The sequence below is a fragment of the Amborella trichopoda genome, chromosome 7 (assembly GCF_054954075.1).
Source record: "Amborella trichopoda isolate Santa Cruz 75 chromosome 7, AtrichopodaSantaCruz75HAP2 v2.0, whole genome shotgun sequence".
In the NCBI taxonomy this organism is placed as follows: domain Eukaryota; kingdom Viridiplantae; phylum Streptophyta; class Magnoliopsida; order Amborellales; family Amborellaceae; genus Amborella; species Amborella trichopoda.
The window spans coordinates 16,433,345-16,451,561 of NC_142342.1; the positions used below are offsets into that span (position 1 = coordinate 16,433,345).

Here is an 18,217-nt window from a genome sequence, read left to right on the forward strand (position 1 = left end):
CCCCCTCGCATCCTTCCTCCTGAAAGCTGGGTTTCGTTCAGCCTAACCTGGAAGGTCCCGACAACCTTACCCTTCCTTCCTGCGCTGCGACCTCGACTTTGGCCTTGTGGTTCCCCTTGCCAAGTGTCCCATCACCCTCTACCGCTTGTCCTTTCCCGCCGCCCTTCACGTTGCTTCGTCTTCAGCCCTCTGACTTTCTTCCCCTATGGGAGGTGGGAGCAGCAAAGAAAGGATCTGGTTTCCTCAGCCGCGACCCTCGCTTCCCTCAACTGGCCTCGAGCTTCTCTCTGGAAGTGGGTGCACCTCCCCTTCCCCTCCACTCATCTTTTCTCCCTACCTCCTCCTTGTCTTCCTAACCCCTCTCTTCGCCTGTTCACATCCCTACCTTGTCCTTTTTTTCACCCTTCCCTTTGCTCTGGGCACCCCCCTTAACTCTCTCTAACCTCTGATGGACCCTTTATACCCCTTTAAGAACTGGAGTCTGCTCTGCCTCCCTTCATTGCCTCGTCCCACATGGGTTCATTCCCCATTTCGTTAGAGTCCATAGGGTCCACACCTGCCACCATTGTCTGGGCCCCTTTTGGTTCACCCACCACCTGGTCTCGAACTCCCTTTCCCTGGGCTTGCTCCCCCCCTCCTCGGTTCTTGTCCCCTCTTTTCCCCCCTCCCCTTCTTTTTTCTCCCCAACTTTGTTGTCCCCTCTGTCCTCTCCCTCGCCTCCTCCTTTACCCCTGGACACCACCTACCCCTTTCCCTCGTCCACCCCTTTACCCCTCTCTTTTACCCCCGCCTACTCCAGTGTGCCCCCTCCATCTCCCTTAAATGTTCTCCCTCTTCCTCTTGACCTCTATCCGTCCTTCTCTCCCCTTCAGTCTCCAGTGAGGCATGAGCCGAAACTTTTCGTTGCGCACCAAGACGAGCCCAGACCTCTAGGATTGACAGGTGATTCCAACAGGATGGTCGTCGGTGACAGACTTGAGGAGCCGGCAAGGGCTTCATTGGACTCTTTCTCTTCACCCCTGACAGCCTCGACTCTCGTGGGGGTCGACGAGGAAGAGAAGGTCAGAGAATTGGACAGAGTCAACAACATGCTTAGGGTGATGGGATTCCACTCTACAAAAGTTTTGAGATCAAGGAGGTGCCCCAAGATTCACGGTACACAGACCACTTCCGAGGTGGGTTTCAAAGGCAAAAGAGAATTCTTGAATCTTTTCTCTTCTCTGGAGGTCCTGATGTTGCGGTGATGCGCTCACCCAGAATTGCCTCCCTCCTCTCTTCTACCTCCATCTCATGAAAATTATTTCATGGAATATTAGAGGCCTTGGCCTCCCATCCAAGAGGAGTGCCATCAAAGATTTGTCCCTCAAACACCATCCCTCCATTTTAGCCATCTTAGAAACCAAACTTCCCGACCAGTCCTTGTGTCAAGTGCACCAGGTCTGGGGAAGGCGTCCTCGTCAATGGGTAGCTCTTCCTTCAGAAGAGGCCTCAGGGCTGAGTCTTGTGGGACCCGACTGATCATACTCTTTCTTCCTCACATGTGGGGCAATTCTCTGTCACCCTACTCCTATCCAGAGTTACCGACGGGCTGTAGTGGAAATTTTCTACCATTTACGACCCCTGCACCTCGTCGGATAGGCTGCGACTTTGGTCAGAACTGGACTTTGTTGCCGCCATCCCTCATTCCATCTGGTGCCTGGGCGGGGATTTCAACATCACCCGTTGGGCTCACGAAAGGAACTCTTCTACCACCATTTCCCTGGGTATGACCCATTTTTCAGACTTCATTACCAGGAACAATCTCATTGATGTACCTTTACTAAGGAATAAATTCACCTGGTACAGACACTCAACCCAACCTTCTTTGTCTAAACTAGATAGGTTCCTCTTCTCGATAGACTAGGAAGAACAATTCCCAGGTTCCCATGCTATGACCTTACCTAAACCTGTCTCTGACCACTGTCCTATTCTGCTGTCCACTTTGGCTTGTAATAGGGGACCCAAACCTTTTAGGTTCGAATTGTCCTGGATGGAAGAGAAGACCCTTCCACCCTTATCCCCTTCCACCCTAATCCCCTTGTGGTGGAACTCTTTCAATAACCAGGTTAATAGGAGAGCTGGTTTCAAACTGCAAGCGAAAATTCAGCTTCTCAAAGCATCCCTTAAGGCTTGGAGATCTGTAGTGTCCAGAAATTTTCCCCTTATCAAGTCAGACCTTCTCTCAAAGCTACAAGTATTTGATAAATTTGAAGAAGCCCACCCCCTGTCCTCTTCTGAAGCTGACCTCCGAAACAGTTATAAGTTGGAGTACCTTTCTACACTGAAAAAGGAAGAAATCTACTAGTATCAGAGGTCAAGAGTTAACTGGCTGAAAACAGGGAACCTTAATACCTGGTTTTTTCATAGGATTGCGAATTGTTGAAGGAGAGATAATACAATCTCGACCATCAAAGTAAACAACTGTTACTTTGACCAGCCGAGAGATTGTATCTGCTATCTTGGATTTCTTCAAGAATCGTTACTCTGCTCCTCCTGGTTTCTGTCCCCCCATGGATGATTTAGACTTCTTAACCCTTTCTTTGGAGCAGGCCCCTTGGTTAGGACGCCCTTTTCTCGAAGAGGAGATACTTAAAGCCCTGGACGACCTGGCCAAGGACAAAGCCCCTAGGCCGGACGGTTTCCCTGTGGCCCCTTTTAAGAGTTTTTGGGATACTTTCTATAGCGATTTCTTGATTTTTTTGCTGAGTTTTTTCAGCGAGGTATCCTTAATAAGTCGATCAACTCCACTTTTATCACTCTGGTCCCTAAAATAGAAAGCGCTGAGGAAATCAAAGACTTCTGCCCCATTAGCTTGCTCAACTCCTCTTATAAAATCCTCTCTAAGGTCTTGGCCTCTAGACTCCAACTTGTCTTGCCCTCGGTTATCTCTCCAACACTGTCGGCCTTCCTTAAGGATAGACAAATTCTCGATGGGGTTCTTCTAGCCCACGAATATATCCACTCCAAGCACCTAGCCAAGAAACCTGCTGTCATCTTTAAAATAGACTGGGAAAAGGATTATGACCATGTTTACTGGTCGATTTTGGATGATACTATGCTTCGAATGGGCTTCCCTGTCCGTTGGAGAAATTAGATGAAGGGGTGTTACTCCCAACCCTGTTTCTCTATTCTGATCAATGGCACCCCCAAATGGTACTTCCAGTCCTCGAGAGGCCTCCGGCAGGGGGACCCTATTTCCCCTTTCCTCTTTGTAATTGCTGCAGATCCCTTAATAGGCTTTACCAAGCAGGCCTGCTCTCGGGTTTCCAGACATCTAGGAGGGGGCCTACTGTGTCACCCCTGCAATATGCAGATGACACTTTAGTGTTTCTCAACGCCACCCCCTCTGAGATGGATAACCTCAGAATTTTCCTCAAATGCTTCCAATTAGCCATTGGCTTTAAGGTGAACATGGAAAAATTGAAAATGATGGGTGTGGCCATCACCACCGAGAACATCAGAGGCCTCATCCCTCGTTGGGATTGTAAAGTGGAGGATCTCCCTACCTCTTACTTAGGTCTCCCCCTTGGTCTTGGGAAACCCAAGAAGTGTCACTGGTCCCACGTTGTTGAGAAGGTGGATAGAAGGCTGGCTGGTTGGAATGGTAGGTATCTATCCCAAGCAGGCAGGACTACCCTCATCAAAGCTACCTTATCTAATGCCCCAGTTTACATGATGCCGCTATTCCAAATTCCGGCTTCGGTGGCAAGTAGACTGGAACAACTTATGCGAAACTTTCTCTGGTCTGGCCAAGCAGAGAAAACCAGATTTCATCTCATCTCCTGGGATTCCGTTCTCTTACCCAAGAATCTGGGGGGCTTGGGTATTAGGAACCTTAGGAGACACAACCTCGCACTTTTAGGAAAATGGTGGTGGCGCTTCGTTATACAGCCAGATTCTCTATGGGCACAGGTCCTCCACCACAAGTATAACGTCCCTGCTCATGATTGGATTTCTGCTGCCAGAGCTTGGTCTAATGCCTCAGGGTATGGAGATCCCTGTCCACCTCTTTTGAGTTATTCAGGAGACATGTCAGACTGCACCCGAGAGTAGGCAATAGAGTTCACTTCTGGACTGATCTTTGGATAGGCCAGGCCCAGTTAAAAGATTGCTATCCAGAATTGTTCCTCTTGGCAAGGAATAGAGAGGCTTCTGTAGAGGACGAGTTCTTCATGGATAGAGGTACATGGCGTTGGAACCACTACTTTAGAAGGGGCATGTCTGAGCTCAAAACCTCCCAATTCCTCTCTCTCCCATCCTTACTCTCTAATACCTTTATTCCTGCCCAGGGAAGGGACAAGTTTGTGTGGTCCCTGACTTCTTCAGGGGACTTCTCAATATAACCTTTTACAAAACTCTCACCTAACCTCCTACATTCCCTCTCAATCCCACCTCGATTCTTTCTCAGGTATGGCGGTCTATTGCACCCCCTAAAGTGCAAATGTTCAACTGGATAGCACTCTGGCAAGGCCCTCACTGTGGACCATCTACAAAGGAAAGGTTTTTTCCTTACAAATAGGTGCATTATGTGTTTGTCCCAAGAGGAAACAAATAACCATCTATTTTTGTTGTGCAATGTGGCACACGAGTTATGGGGCTGTATCCTTCAATTGTTTGGGGTGTATGGGTGATTCCCTCATCAATCAAGGACCTTCTGGAGGTTAATCTCGCTGATCACTGGCCCAAGGCTGGCAGGATCCTCTGGAAAGCTACCGTGGCTGCTACAATTTGGACCCTGTGGACTGAAAGAAATGCCTGTATCTTTAAGGGGATAGTCACTTCTGCCAGAGTGCTATTTGTCAAGGTTACCTCCTTAGTAACTTTTTGGGCGTCCCAATTCCTCCTTTTCAATGGAATTGCCAGAGACTCTTTCCTCACCAATTGGAAGCACATCCTCAGACACAACCCGAAGAAAAACAAGGTTACCTCCCCTTGGATGCCTCCTCCCCAAGACTCAATCAAAATGAATTTTGATGGATGCTCCTTAGGCAACCCAGGCCACGCTGGGGCCAGTGAGATCTTCAGGGACCACCAACATAATATTCTCTTCACCTACTCTGAATATTTTGGGCAGCAAGACTCCCAGTTCGCAAAGTCTATGGCTCTCCTTAGGGGCCTACGATGTTTTGATCGGTCTTGGGGTTGAAGGGCGATGCTAAAAATATTATCTCTTGGGCTTCTGGGACTTCGCCCCCACCCTGGCATCTTTTATTCATTTTTTATGAGATTAGCTACCTATGCAAGGATATGACAGTATCATGGACTCATATCTCGAGGACATTGAACGGGTTCGCCAATCTGCTAGCTAAAGATGGAGCCTCAGCTTATGAAGATGCTTAGCATCGCCTATCTTGTGTGGTTGCCTACTGTTTGGGATCTCCATATCTTCGGCCTCCTCAACTGGTTTTCCCCCTTCACCAGTTTTTTGCTTTGTCTCTCTCGCTCTTGTATGTCTCTTGTACATGGTTCTTATACGATGTTAGGGGATAATCCTATAACCCCATTTTGTTCTTAGTCCTTTGACCATGTCTTTTTTACCAGGAGCCTCTCTTAGATTCTCTTGGTATAACCTTGTATCCCATTTCTTTTCAATACAAATGTTAACAGTTATCAAAAAAAAAAACAATAAGTTATTTGTTAATATTTGTAAAAGTTATAGTCATATTAATTTAAAATCATAATTTAGACTAAATATAAAAATAACATAATCTATAAAGTAATAACAATTTATTAAATAATATAATATTTTAATATATTATATTATGTGATGTTTTGGTGTATTTATAACAATAAAAAGTTCAATATAGCAATAACAATTTTAACGTAATTATGATAAATAAGTTAACAATCTTTTACGTTACATTCATTCAACATAATAATACTAATGTAATTTTAATGTGATGATATTCACATAAGTGAAATTTCTTAGCAAATGGCCAATATTATAACCATATATATAGAGAGAGATAACTATATAGATATAGAGAGAGACGAGATTATTTCTTTGTAGCATGTTTAAGCGAGTTCTAAGGCCCTTAACTAATAAAGAAAATAAAGCGAGCGGTGGGAGCTGGTCGCAAGGTCGATAATCTTCCCATCAAAAGATGAGGAGAGGGTGCTCATGAATTTATAGAGGAGTAATTGGCTGGACGAGTGTTGACGCTGCTTAAAAAACTAGTGTCAATGTCCCACATCGTTCGTTTCAATGAGTGGAAAGTTGTATAAATAGCTTAAGGCCCGTGAATGCTATCGTCAATACTTGTAGGTGAGCCACGTGCTTGCCCGCAAGGGCCATTTCAGAGGATGTCAATTGGAAGTGTTTTGCACACAAAACAAAAAAATGTGTTAAAAAATTAAAAAAAAAAAGAAAAAAAAAAAATCAACCAAAAAAAGAAAAATATGACGTTGTAAATCAGTTTTTCAATGTCATACACGATCCATGACATCATCTAATGCGATCTATGATGTCATCCAATGATTCTACACAGTAAATCGTTGAATCATGATGTCAACACCGTTTTATGGGCAGATCCGGAGCGGGCTGGTTGATACCCAATCCAGATCACCCGATTCCGGATCGGGTCACTGAATTTTTCTGGTCTCCTATGTACAAAGGTAGGCCTGTTTGAGTAAAGGCTAAATCTCCAAAAAACTTTCGCACTGCATATACATATGATGGTCGCATTATCGCGAAGCAACCCTATAAAGGATATGTGTACATGCACATGGAGAGACACCCACACTATAATGATATGTGCATGTGACTTATTCTTAAGGGGGGGAACCTGTAATCCACATTCCAGGACTGTAATTCCACTCTTTATTGACCAACTGTGACAAGCCAATCATAAGCTCCTACATAAGACTGTGGGCCATGGGTCTCGTTGGGTCGGTTGGAGAAGATAGGCGAGGATCATGGCTACTGAGTTAGGTGAAGTGTCGTGGTAATCACTTATCTTACCCCATTGGTACTAGTCCACTTCTAAATATTTTATTTTTAGTGTTAGGAATGTTTGTGTGAATTTTAGAAATATTTTTAGAATTGTTAAAATTAATTTCAGCACTGATAAAAAGGAATTTGCAAAATTGTATTTTCATGAAGGGGCACATGTGGGGCCCTTATATCCGGCCCCAGACATGTGCCACACCACATGTGTTTTAAGTTAGTTAAGGTAATCTTTTAGATAAAGATTATGTCTTTATTTTGTGGGAGTTAATTTTTGATAATATGTTTTACCAAAAATATTTTGTTTTTGACTTCCTACAATTTTAATAGAGATAAAGGAAGTTCAAGAAGGTTCTTTTAAGATTGGGTTTATCCTAGTTTGATGAGAAGTAGATATAGGTCATAGATTCAGGGGATAAGGTGCCTAACATTCCTCCTTAAATTATGATAGCTGATTTATAAAATGAAATGATCTAAGCATGTCATTTCCCTTTGGCAAGCCCCAGTTGCTGCCACTCTCTGGGAATGCAACAACTGTGACTTTTCAAGGGGAGGAGACGAACTTGATTTTTCAACAAAGTCAAATCCATTATCTTTGGGCCCAAGAATAACAAGGCTTTCCAGCACTGCCCTCTAACTTCCAGCTCAATTGGAAGAACCTGCTAACTCTCAGAACAGCACGAATCTCTTGCTCCTCTCTTTGGAGACCACCAGAACAGGCCAAGTCAAGCTTAACTTCAACGGTTGCTCCCTTGGCAACCCAGGCCCCGCTGGAATAGGAGGCATCTACAGAGATTCCAGCGACACAAACCTACTCTCCTTCTCCCATTTCATTGGCCTAACCAATTCCACAGCGGCCGAAGCCTTTAGCCCTTCTTGTGGAACTACACAATTTGAACCCATCTTGGGATGCAACTCTGCTAATAGAGGGGGACTCCAAAAACATCATATCTTGGGCATCTAAATCTTCCCCCTGCCAATGGACATCTTTGATGAGATTTTCCACCTTTGCAAGGCCATGCACGTGGTCTGGCAGCATACCATGAGGGAAGCTAATGCCGCAGCCGCCACTCGTGCTAAAGAAGGCACCTCACAGAAGATCACACAGGACACATTTGAGCACCTTTTTGAGCTCGAGACCCCACTTTTGTTATCTACTTGCCATATCTCAGCTTGTATAGCATTTTTTGGACCCCGTAACAGTTTTTTGTATACAAACACCTGGATTGTGGGTTGTTCAACCTCTTGTACGTATCTTCCAACTATCCAACAGTTAACAATTTCAAAAAAAAAAACAAGACTGTTTTCAAGTTCGATAGGGAAAAGGTTATAGTAGAAATCATTAGCATTCCTACGTGACAACTGAAGACCATAATGTCAATATCAAAGTGAAGGATAGGATACAGTTTGGCACATACAACAGAAAAGGCCAGCTAAGATAAATGTACATGATCCATTTAAGGGGAAGCAAGGAAGTGGATGTAAATTTAAATCTAATGAATAATACTTTCACATTTTATGCATCATACTCATGTTTCATCACACATACAAAATTATACTCATTAAGTTTCGATTACTTACTTCACTCTCTATAACCTCTCTCCTTTATTTTTCTCACCAAAGCCAGCTTATTACCGTTATGTGAAATAACACCAGTATCTTAACAGTAACACATTACATTAAATAATAAGGAAAGACTTTCCAAACTTTCCCCCATATCGCAATACTTACTAGTCCTACGATACTTGGAGTAATAAGACCAGCACACTACAAATGAACACCATAAGAAATAGCAGTAACCTACCAAAAGGATTTGTAAAGATACATGATGAATTTCTAAGAAAAGCTCCGCCTTGGCTGGCCCCTGCAGGTCATGCTAGTCCCAATCCCGGATAACGGAAAAGGGCTGTTTTAGGTAGGTAGGCGCCCCCAAATAGTTGGGATAAGGCTTTAATATGATGATTATGAATTCCTAAGAAAAACAAAAACATGGATGTTAAGGAAATTAGTAATTATCTTACTACCATTGAACATTCTCAAGTTGGTATTTGGCAATTGGAATACATGCACAGAGAACAATATTTAGTAGGCTTTCTGCTTATTTCTCGACTAGCAGTCAGCCATTTATGAAATCTCCTCATAACCTAATCTATCAGCCAATCATGGATACCAATATGAACAAATAGATCTCATGCAAGTTTCAAAAGTAGGTTCCAAATTTCAACAACAAAGTGGCAGGAGTAATAATATGAATCTTATGGAACAGGAAAAATAAGAAATAATGAAAAGTAAGTAAATATCAAAGACCTTTGATATCAATCTTGGCTTGAGCCCTAGGCGTGCTGCTCCAGTTAAAGCATTCCCGGCATTTCCGCCCCCTTGGACCTGCAAATAGCCATTAATTGACTCATTCATTTCTAATAGCAGGACATGGCATTTCTTTATCTTACCTTTATTATTGAGAATAGGATAAATTTACTGTCGCAGTTTTCTAAACTGGCTGAGACACAAAATAGATAGCCAATTGCAAGATAGAACAAGGCAAACATTATATATCTGGACCTTCTACAACGTGTTTTTAAGAGTGCTAAATTACAAAAACCACCAGAAAGTTAACCTCAGGAGGAAGAGAAGCTAAAGAAACAAACTCAAAAATTACACACACACACACACATAGATATATACATGCCTGGCAAGGTGCTGAGTCTAAGTAGGAACTGACCAAACTTTGCATTCCTACATTTTAGTATATGATAGTACGGACACGCAAGGTCTGTACAGACGCTTGGGCTCAGGACCTTGCCAAGTCTTGAGTCCGAGCCTTGTTTTTAAACGACATATGCAATCTAATGTCATACACATATGCGTGTCAAATTCTTTGTTTCTGGGGCTCCATATAAAGAATTGATCAGGCTGTAGTGAATGATGTGCATCAAGTCTTCCTATTAATGATTTAAGGATCTCATCGAATGAGTCATTTCCTACTCCAACACTTTAGGAACTATGTCAATGACTTGTAATTTGTGAAATTAGTGAGCTCATCGAAGGGATTTGGAAATCGATGGCACTTTTTCAAACTCATCCTTTGTGACTTTCCAAACACAGATATTAAGAAATTTGCAATTTACCACTAGCTCAGAGCAGCGATTCAAAAGGAATGGTAAACCATGGTGCAACAAGCTAAAGCATACAGCATTCCAGGGCCAAACCAACCATCAATTCAAACTGATGGATTGATAGATACTACTTTGTGAGTGGGCCACAGGAACATTTGCCTTCACACACCCAGGTATGGTTAATCTATATCTAACTACCAGCAGGAACTGATGGTGCAGCTAGCAAATAATACCATATACCGTTGCCCACTAAATTAATAGGAAGCCTGAATGAACAGACTCATCTAGCAAATGTTCTCACATGGATGGATTAATATGATCCCAAAATTAAAAAACGGGTCTCAATACAAATGCAATTCAGCATTATCTCACTTTGTTCATTGTAAATTATAAAATTAAGGAAAGGAAAAAAAGAAAAAAGAAAAAAGAGCGTGTATAGCATACTCCCGCGGGAGCATATTGTTCATCAACTCCCCTGGGATAGATAGCTAGTTGTGAGGCTTTTTTTTTATCTAAAAATTTGGGATCCATTTAAGTATCACTAGATGTTTATTTTCAAGAAGAAAAGAACGGATTTTGAGTTCTTGAACATCTAGATCTTTCCCTCTAAACGTTCGACATTTTTTGTTCAATCTAGGGACGTCATTCTTTGTACTCGCATAGAGAGTACAAGCTAAATTCTTTTTGCTTTGAGGTTGGTCATTGGGTTCTAAATATTACATCCCCAAAATTTGAGGTCCAAAAAATAGTCCTAGCTAGAGTTTTGCCCCAGGGAGCAAATGCACAGTTCATTCCCGCAGGAGTATGAAGTCATTTCACACCCAAAAAATAAAAATAAAAGAAGAAGAAGAAGAAGAGGAAGTATGATTCAAATGCTTATGTACCACCTAACAACAATGACCAGATCAGTTACTAAGTTGAGGGTTGGAAAATGAAGTCTATGTAGCACATTACTGATGAGCTAGTTATTCGGAAAGCTAGAGTATTCCAAGCTCAAGTGACCCATTTGCCATCATATAATGAAGATAAAAGGTGTTGTCATAGAGATACCATATTCATCATACAACAGAAACACCCAATCATCACCAATATCATCAGAAAACAAAGAAGAGAAGATTTTGGGGCATTTCATTATAATGGCATTTCAAGAACAATATGCAGCTAAACTGAATGAGAACGTTCCTGAGAAAGGGGTGCGTTAAAAATGCAAATACCTCTAAGCTCGTAGTCCGAATTTTATCATCTGGTTTGGGGTAGGACTTCACAGCTGCGAGGAAATCAGTGGAAATAGAACCACATCCCAACTGCAAAATGACACCAAAGATTTTTACAAGCACCAGATCGACAACTTGGGGAAACAATGAACCACGAGAGGGAATCAGAGAAAAAAATCGCTCCGAAATGATGAGAGAGAAACATAGGGGAGATTTAATACGAGTATGCGCTTCTCTGGAAGAGGAGGAGAAGGCGAAACTTCAGTTGCAACCGAACTCATACCAGAAGAAGCCATCTTAGCTCTGAGCAATTGAAACAAGGCGATTTATACCATGTTTAAACTGGGAGAAAGAAAACGAGTAATACATAGTTAAGAGGTCTATGATTTGGGGGTACTATGAACCTTGGGGTAGTTGCAGAGTTTCTCCAAGAAGCAAGGGACGAGGAGGGGAAATGAGGGAATTTATAAGCGCCGCACATCATTTTGTTTAATGCAAGTGGATGGAGAGAGAAAGCAAACTGTGGCTTGTTAATGGAGGAGGAGAGAGATTGTGTGGGCAAGCGAAATGTGTCTTGCAGTGCAAAGGCCTACTTGACAAGACATGGCGCGAAACCAAGTTCGGAGGATTGGTTTTGGATGGTGCCACTGAAACACTTGCATGAGCGATAAAAAGACGTTCCATGGGAATTGTTCGTACGCCTTGCCTCTACATTATAAAATGACATGGTTTATGTGAGTGGGTGCGGCAATGAGTCAGTGGCCCCTAGGGCCGGTCTGGGCCAAGGTAATAGAGCTCCGGCCTGGCTATTAGGTTTTTAAAATTTTTGTTTTGGTTTTTCTCAATTTTTCTGGACCGCGCTCTTGGGCTTGCTGGGCCCAAGCCTGGACCTTTTTGTATTCAAAATTCTAGAAAATGAAAATCTCTACCATGATGGGTAAGGAATCTCAAGGCAAAAAGAAAAAAAAAAGAGTAATTATGGACTAAGTCTCTCCGCCTTGAAGGAGGCAGGGCGATGGAGGTAAGTGAAGTCTGGAACTCTGTCCCTAACATTTGTGTTAGAGAAGTGGGAGGCTGTAGGGGCAAGTAAGGCAAGCAGAGTGGTGGCGGTGGGCTCTTTTACCCCATCATCAGATGATATTTTTGGTCTGAATGATTGGGCAAGAAGAGGTTGGGGTTTGTAGTATCGTCCCAAACATATAATCTTGGGCTCTGGTAGGGTTGCTTTTGTTCTGAATGCGGAGGAGGATGCTAGACTTGCCCTAGGGAGAAGGTTCTATAGAGTACGTGGTAGATTGATGACTGTGGAGGAATAAAAGCCATAGGCTCATGGTTCCTTCGTTCAGAAAGTATCCTATTGGATACGTCTTTGGGGTGTGCTGTTACATGTGCGGTGTATGCCTGCATGCCAAAAGTTGATTTCATCTTTTGGACATATCTAGGAATTGGATCCGAGAACTGATGGAAATCCTGATAGGAGGTTTGTTCATTTGAAAATTTGGAGGTTCTCTAGTGGTCAAGTTCTAAGGAAGATTAGATTACAAGTGCGTTCAAAAAATTTTTGTGTTGATGTTATTGTGGAGGGACCCACTAAAGGGTTAATGGAGGGACAGCTCACAAGAATATTGAAGAGGGAGACTAGAGAGTGGTAGAAGCTAATAACAAAAGGCCAATTGGTTTTCTGGTTGAGGTTGCCGGAAAAGTCAATTCAAATTTTTCCAAGCATAATCTACCGAGACACTCTAAGCATAACTTTCGGAGGGGGAGACGTCGCCGTAACCGTAAATCTAAACAGCTAAAGATTTTTCTCGAAAGGTTTGGATTCTGGTGGACAAGTTTCCTAATCCTTCTACTAATCTAAAGTATATTTTAAATGAAGTTGTTTTGAAGGAACGTTCTGTTGGCCCTGGAGGTGAATATTAATACCTACAACGCCACGCCGCAGTCAAAGGCTCATCTATCTCATAAGGGTGTGCCACTTTTGAGATCGTCTTATCAACAACTGCGACAGGGACAAGTGTTGAGCATGTAGGAAGTAGGTTGGATTTGGGTATATCTTCTATGATGAAGGAGGTGGTTGATGGTAAGGCGGTTTCCTTCCCAATAAACTTTTAGGATTCGGTTACTATTTCCCCTCTTTGGCATATGGTTACCGTTGGTTTTCTTATTGATGTTGGAAAATAGAGAACGATAAAGGCAAAGGTTTTTAGCCCCCTAAGAAAGAATTTGTCTTTGCTTCCATTAGTCGTTTTTCTCTCTAGGGCAAGTATGAAGTTTGTCCCTTGTAGAAGAGCGGCAAAGAAGAGGACTGAGCCTTGTGCTCATCCTTTTATTTGATCCCCTGTTGATAGATCCTATGGCCATCATTGAGGTGGATTCGGAAGAGGAAGTTTTGGATGTAGAGATGGTGAGTGAGGAGATGGAGAAACAAGACGATAAAACTAGCTTCTTTGAGGCATTCAAAGGGCCTAGCTATGGTGGAGGTGGGTTTTCAACCCCCACTGAATATCTTGCATCAGGACTACCAAGAAACATTATTTCTAACTAGTTCGGAGGTTGGGCTTAGTGCTCATCTGGAGAGCTTGGTCATGGAAGAAGTGATAACGGGTAGTGCTGTTGTGGAGGAGAAGGTTGGAGAAGAAGGTTGGTCATTCGTTGAGAAGGACAAGGAGGCTCGGGAAGATGCTAAAATGGGTAGTATGATGAATGTTATGGGACTTGACTATGAAATGCCTATAGCGGTGGTGTTAGAGGACATAAAGGCTAAGAAGAGGGCCGAGAAAGTGCCAAGCAGCAAAGCTAGCTGCCAAGAGTCCAATGAAAGAGGCTAAGGGGGTGAAATTGGATAAGAAGCCAGTTAACGAGAAGGTTCACGTTACTCCCTCCAAAAGTGGTAAGGGATCGTCCTCAGGAGTTGCCCAAGTGAAGTCGACTCGATCCTTAGCTAGGTTGGAGGCACGGGGCATTCTAAATAAAGTTGCACCAAGAGTTATGATCTTCAAGGAAGGCGAGGTGGTGGACATCAGTAGTGACATTGCATCCTTTGATTCAGAGCTTACACCAGCGGATATAGACTTCATTTTGGATCAACAGCTCAATGGACCATTCCAAGAGGGTCCAGGTTCTTCCTCAGCCCCTTTTGAATGATTATTCTATGCTGGAATGTTAGGGGTCTGGGGGAGCCTAGACGTAGGAAGGATATTCTTTTTTTGTAATGAAACATACACCATATGTAGTTATTTTGCAGGAAACCAAACTTCTAGAGCCCAATCTGTTTGGGATAAGGGAAATTTGGGGTCAAGGGGCTGTTAATTTTGTTGCCATTGATGCAGTCGGTCCATCAAGGGGTCTTTGAGTTTTATGGGACCCTACGGTCCTACAAAGTTTTGATATTTTAAGGGGTTTAGGGTTTTAATTGTTTGCTTTAAGGGTCCTTTGCGGAACTTCTCTTGGGCTCTACATAATGTATATAGACTTAATATTGCTAATTTAAAAGAAACTTTTGTGAAAGAGATGGTTGATTTTCTTTCTAGGCGTAATATTTCGTGCTGTATTAGGGGGGATTTTAATCTCATCCAATGGCCATAGGACTCTTCCTCAGGGAGTTCCATTAATTCTTATATGCAATTGTTCAATCGATTTATTGAAAGTCAAAGCTTGATTGATTTACCTGTTGTGGGGACTAACTATACATTGACTAACAATAGTTTACAGAATCTGATCCAGATGAAGATTGATCGGTTTTTAGCTACACCGAACTGGATAGATTCCTTTCCCTTAACCTATATGAAAGTCGTTACTGAGCTATTTTCTGACCATACTCCTATTCTTTTGAATACGAGTAGCTTAGAAGGGGGTCCAAAGCCTTTTAGAATGGAGATTGGATGGTTGGAAGAGAATGGAGTTGACTTAATTAGGAGCACTCGGGAAAATAAAATCACATATGAGTCTATGGATTTTTAGATGCATAAAAAATTGCTCAATATTTAGCACAAGCTCATTATGTGGAAGAAGGAGAATAGATATCAGATCAATGAGAAATTGGAGGGGGTATAGCAAGATTGATTGACGATTCTGTGTAGATGGCAGGTATCTTAACTGCTGAAATTGTGGTAGAGCGGAATAACAAATTAAAATCTCTTAGGGACTACCAGAGAATTGAGGAAATTTATTGGAAGCAACAATCTCGAGTGAAATGGCTTAAAGAATGTGATTTTGACACCAAATTCTTCCATATTATTGCTAATGCCAGTAAGAGACAGAATGATATTTTTAGAATTTCTATTTCTGTGATAGATGAGGATGACTGGTAAGGCACTGACAAAGCAATAATTGAGCACTTTCAAAAAGCCTTCACCTCTGACATTCATTTTACCCCTAGGATGGAGAGAATATCTTTTAAAAAGTTAACTCTTGAGATGACCAATCATTTAAAGATATATGTTATAATGGATGAGCTAAAAAAAGCATTGTTTTCACTTCTTGGGGACAAAGCTCCGCGTCTAGATGGTTTCCCTATTCATTTTTTTTCAAAGTTTCTGATCCTTAATAGGTAGGGAGTTGTTACTTATGATCATGGAGTTCTTGATAAATGGGGAATTCTTCAAAGGGATTGATTCCACTTATATTGCTTTGATACCAAAGAAATCGGTAATGGCAAGTCTTTTAGATATTATGCCCATTTTCTTGCTAACTAGCCTATATAAAATTGTAGCAAAAGTTATGACAGAGCTCTTGAAGGTGGTGTTACCTTTTGTCATATGGGGCTCTCAATTAGCGTTTATTCAAAATAGGTTGATAACAGATAGTGTTTTAGTTGCACAAGAGTGCATATACTCAGTAAGTGAGAGTAAAAAATCGGGAGTTAATATAAAGTTGGATATGGAGAAGGCCTATAATAGGGTGGAATGGGGGATTCTTTTAGAGATCATGAACGGAATGCGTTTTGGCAATAAATGGAAGAGCTGGATTTTCGAGTGTATCTCTTCGGCCCATTTTCCAATTTTAATTGGAGGGAGCTTGAAAGGTTTTTTTCACGCATCCAGAGGTTTGTGTCAAGGAGATCCTCTGTCTCCTTTCTTGTTCACTATTTATGTAGAGAGTTTTAGTATGATGATAAAAAATATTGAGACAGGTGGACATTTTAGTGGCTTTCGGGTAGCGAGGGATGGTCCTTGCATCTCACATTTACAATATGTGGACAACACTCTTATTTTTTATGGAGCGGAAGCAGATCAAGTTAATAGCATTGGAAGATTTTTAAGATGTTGCGAGGTATCTTTGGGCTTGAAAATGAATTTTGAGAAAACCTCCTTGATAGTGGTGGTGGTGGAGTTGGCATAACTATTACGTTGTAAAGTAGATGTTTCCCCTATCAATTATCTAGGACTTCCTTTTTCGGTCACGGTTACTTATCTCTACTTGGGACAAGGTAATTCAAAGGGTGCAAACAAAGTTGGACCCGAAATATTTATCTAGGGAAGGGAGAGCGACATTACATAGATCGTGTTTGGCGAACTTACGTATCTCAGATGTCGCTACTGAAAATGCTGAGGAGGGCGGTGAAAAATTAGAGCAGATGATGTGTTATTTCTTATGAGGTTCTTTTGGAGATGGAAAAAATTACTACCTTTTTAGGTGGGATAGACTTTGCACACCCAAGAAAGAAGGGGGTTTGGGGATAAGAAGACTTTCTCTCATGAATGATGCATTACTCTGTAAGTGATAGTGGAGGAGTCTTAAGTCTATGGATCAGTTGTGGTATCTTGTCCTAGGTGTTAAATATGGTGAAGACCGTTTTGGTTTATGGGTTGGAGTGGGTATGACTTATTTTTTGGAAGGATATTTTTCTGTGCAAATTCTAGAAATATTAGGCAGTGTGTTGGCACGAGTTCTAAGGTTTCTTTTTGGCACCACAAGTGGATTTGAGATGTTGCACTAAAGCTTTCATATCTGAAATGTTTTGAGAAGGTGGTAAACCCTGAGGCAATGGTGGCTGAAGTCTATAACATTGTAAGCAACTGAGTTATTTGGAATTTACAGTTTCCACATAATAGATTGGATAGACTCCTGAACTGTTATACTAATTTGTTGAGGGAACTTGGGGATTTTTACCTTTCAAGGAGATTGGAAGATGAAATAATTGGGGATGATGAAATGAATGGCCAGTTCACAATTAATTCACTTTACTCTCTCCTTTTTCATGATAGGTAGATGTGGTCGATGCTTCAAATAGCTACAGTTTGAAAGCGGCCAATACTACACATGGTACAAGTCTTCATTTGGTTGGCTGCACAAGGGAAAGTGTTTACGGTTGATAACCTCATTAAGCGAGGTAAAATTCTACCAAATATTTGCTTATTATGTAAAAAGGATGGAGAGTCTTGCTCTCACTTATTTGTGCATTGTCCATTCAGCACCAAAGTGTGGTATGTTTTTCTCAATCGAGTAGGAATTAGTGCAGCGTTACCTGAGAATGTAGAGGGCATTGTTTCTCACTTAGCTTTTCAATGTTTGTCAAGTGTTTGTGGCATGATATGGAAAGTGGTGAGAAGAGCAGTTATACGGGAACTATGAAATGAACGCAATAGGAAAGTTTTTGAAGGGGATGCTCTACCTTTTGATAAGGTTCTTAATAGCATCTCTCAATCTATTTGGAGTTGGTTGAGTGTTACTAAGGAATGTCGAGGTATCTCCCAAGTAGATGTGTTGTTAAACATCATCAATCTTATCAATCTTAAGGTCATCAAGAGTAGCTTGGTGGGAAGATGGGTTCTACCTATTCAGGGCTCTTTTAAACTCAACTTTGACGACAGTTCTTATGGTAATCCGTGAGAAGTTGGGATTGGGGGTATAGTAATAAATTCATATGGGGAGGTTATATTTGGTTTTTTGGGACCCCT

The 18,217-nt window shown here is 41.9% G+C and overlaps 1 protein-coding gene across 21 annotated transcripts in view; it reads right to left on the bottom strand.

The window, feature by feature from the left end:
• LOC18425999 (pfkB-like carbohydrate kinase family protein) overlaps positions 1–12,441 on the bottom strand; it is a 52,135-nt gene extending 39,694 nt beyond the window's left edge. For 5 of the 21 annotated variants that reach the window (XM_088872521.1, XM_088872519.1, XM_088872515.1 and 2 more), the window contains exons 1-3: positions 11,316–11,405; positions 9,293–9,370; positions 8,790–8,957 (exon numbers count right to left, since the gene is read on the bottom strand). Coding sequence is in view for 3 of the 21 variants with exons in the window: in XM_088872507.1 (XP_088728633.1) it covers positions 9,293–9,370; positions 11,316–11,405; positions 11,537–11,618; positions 11,720–11,799 (330 nt within the window). In the remaining 18 variants the exon portion in view is untranslated. Of the gene's footprint in view, positions 1–8,789; positions 8,958–9,292; positions 9,373–11,315; positions 11,406–11,536; positions 11,694–11,719 lie in introns of those variants that run through there. The other 16 variants (XM_088872507.1, XM_011622052.3, XM_088872506.1 and 13 more) reach the window with 11 other exon arrangements.
• Positions 12,442–18,217: the final 5,776 nt, after the last annotated feature.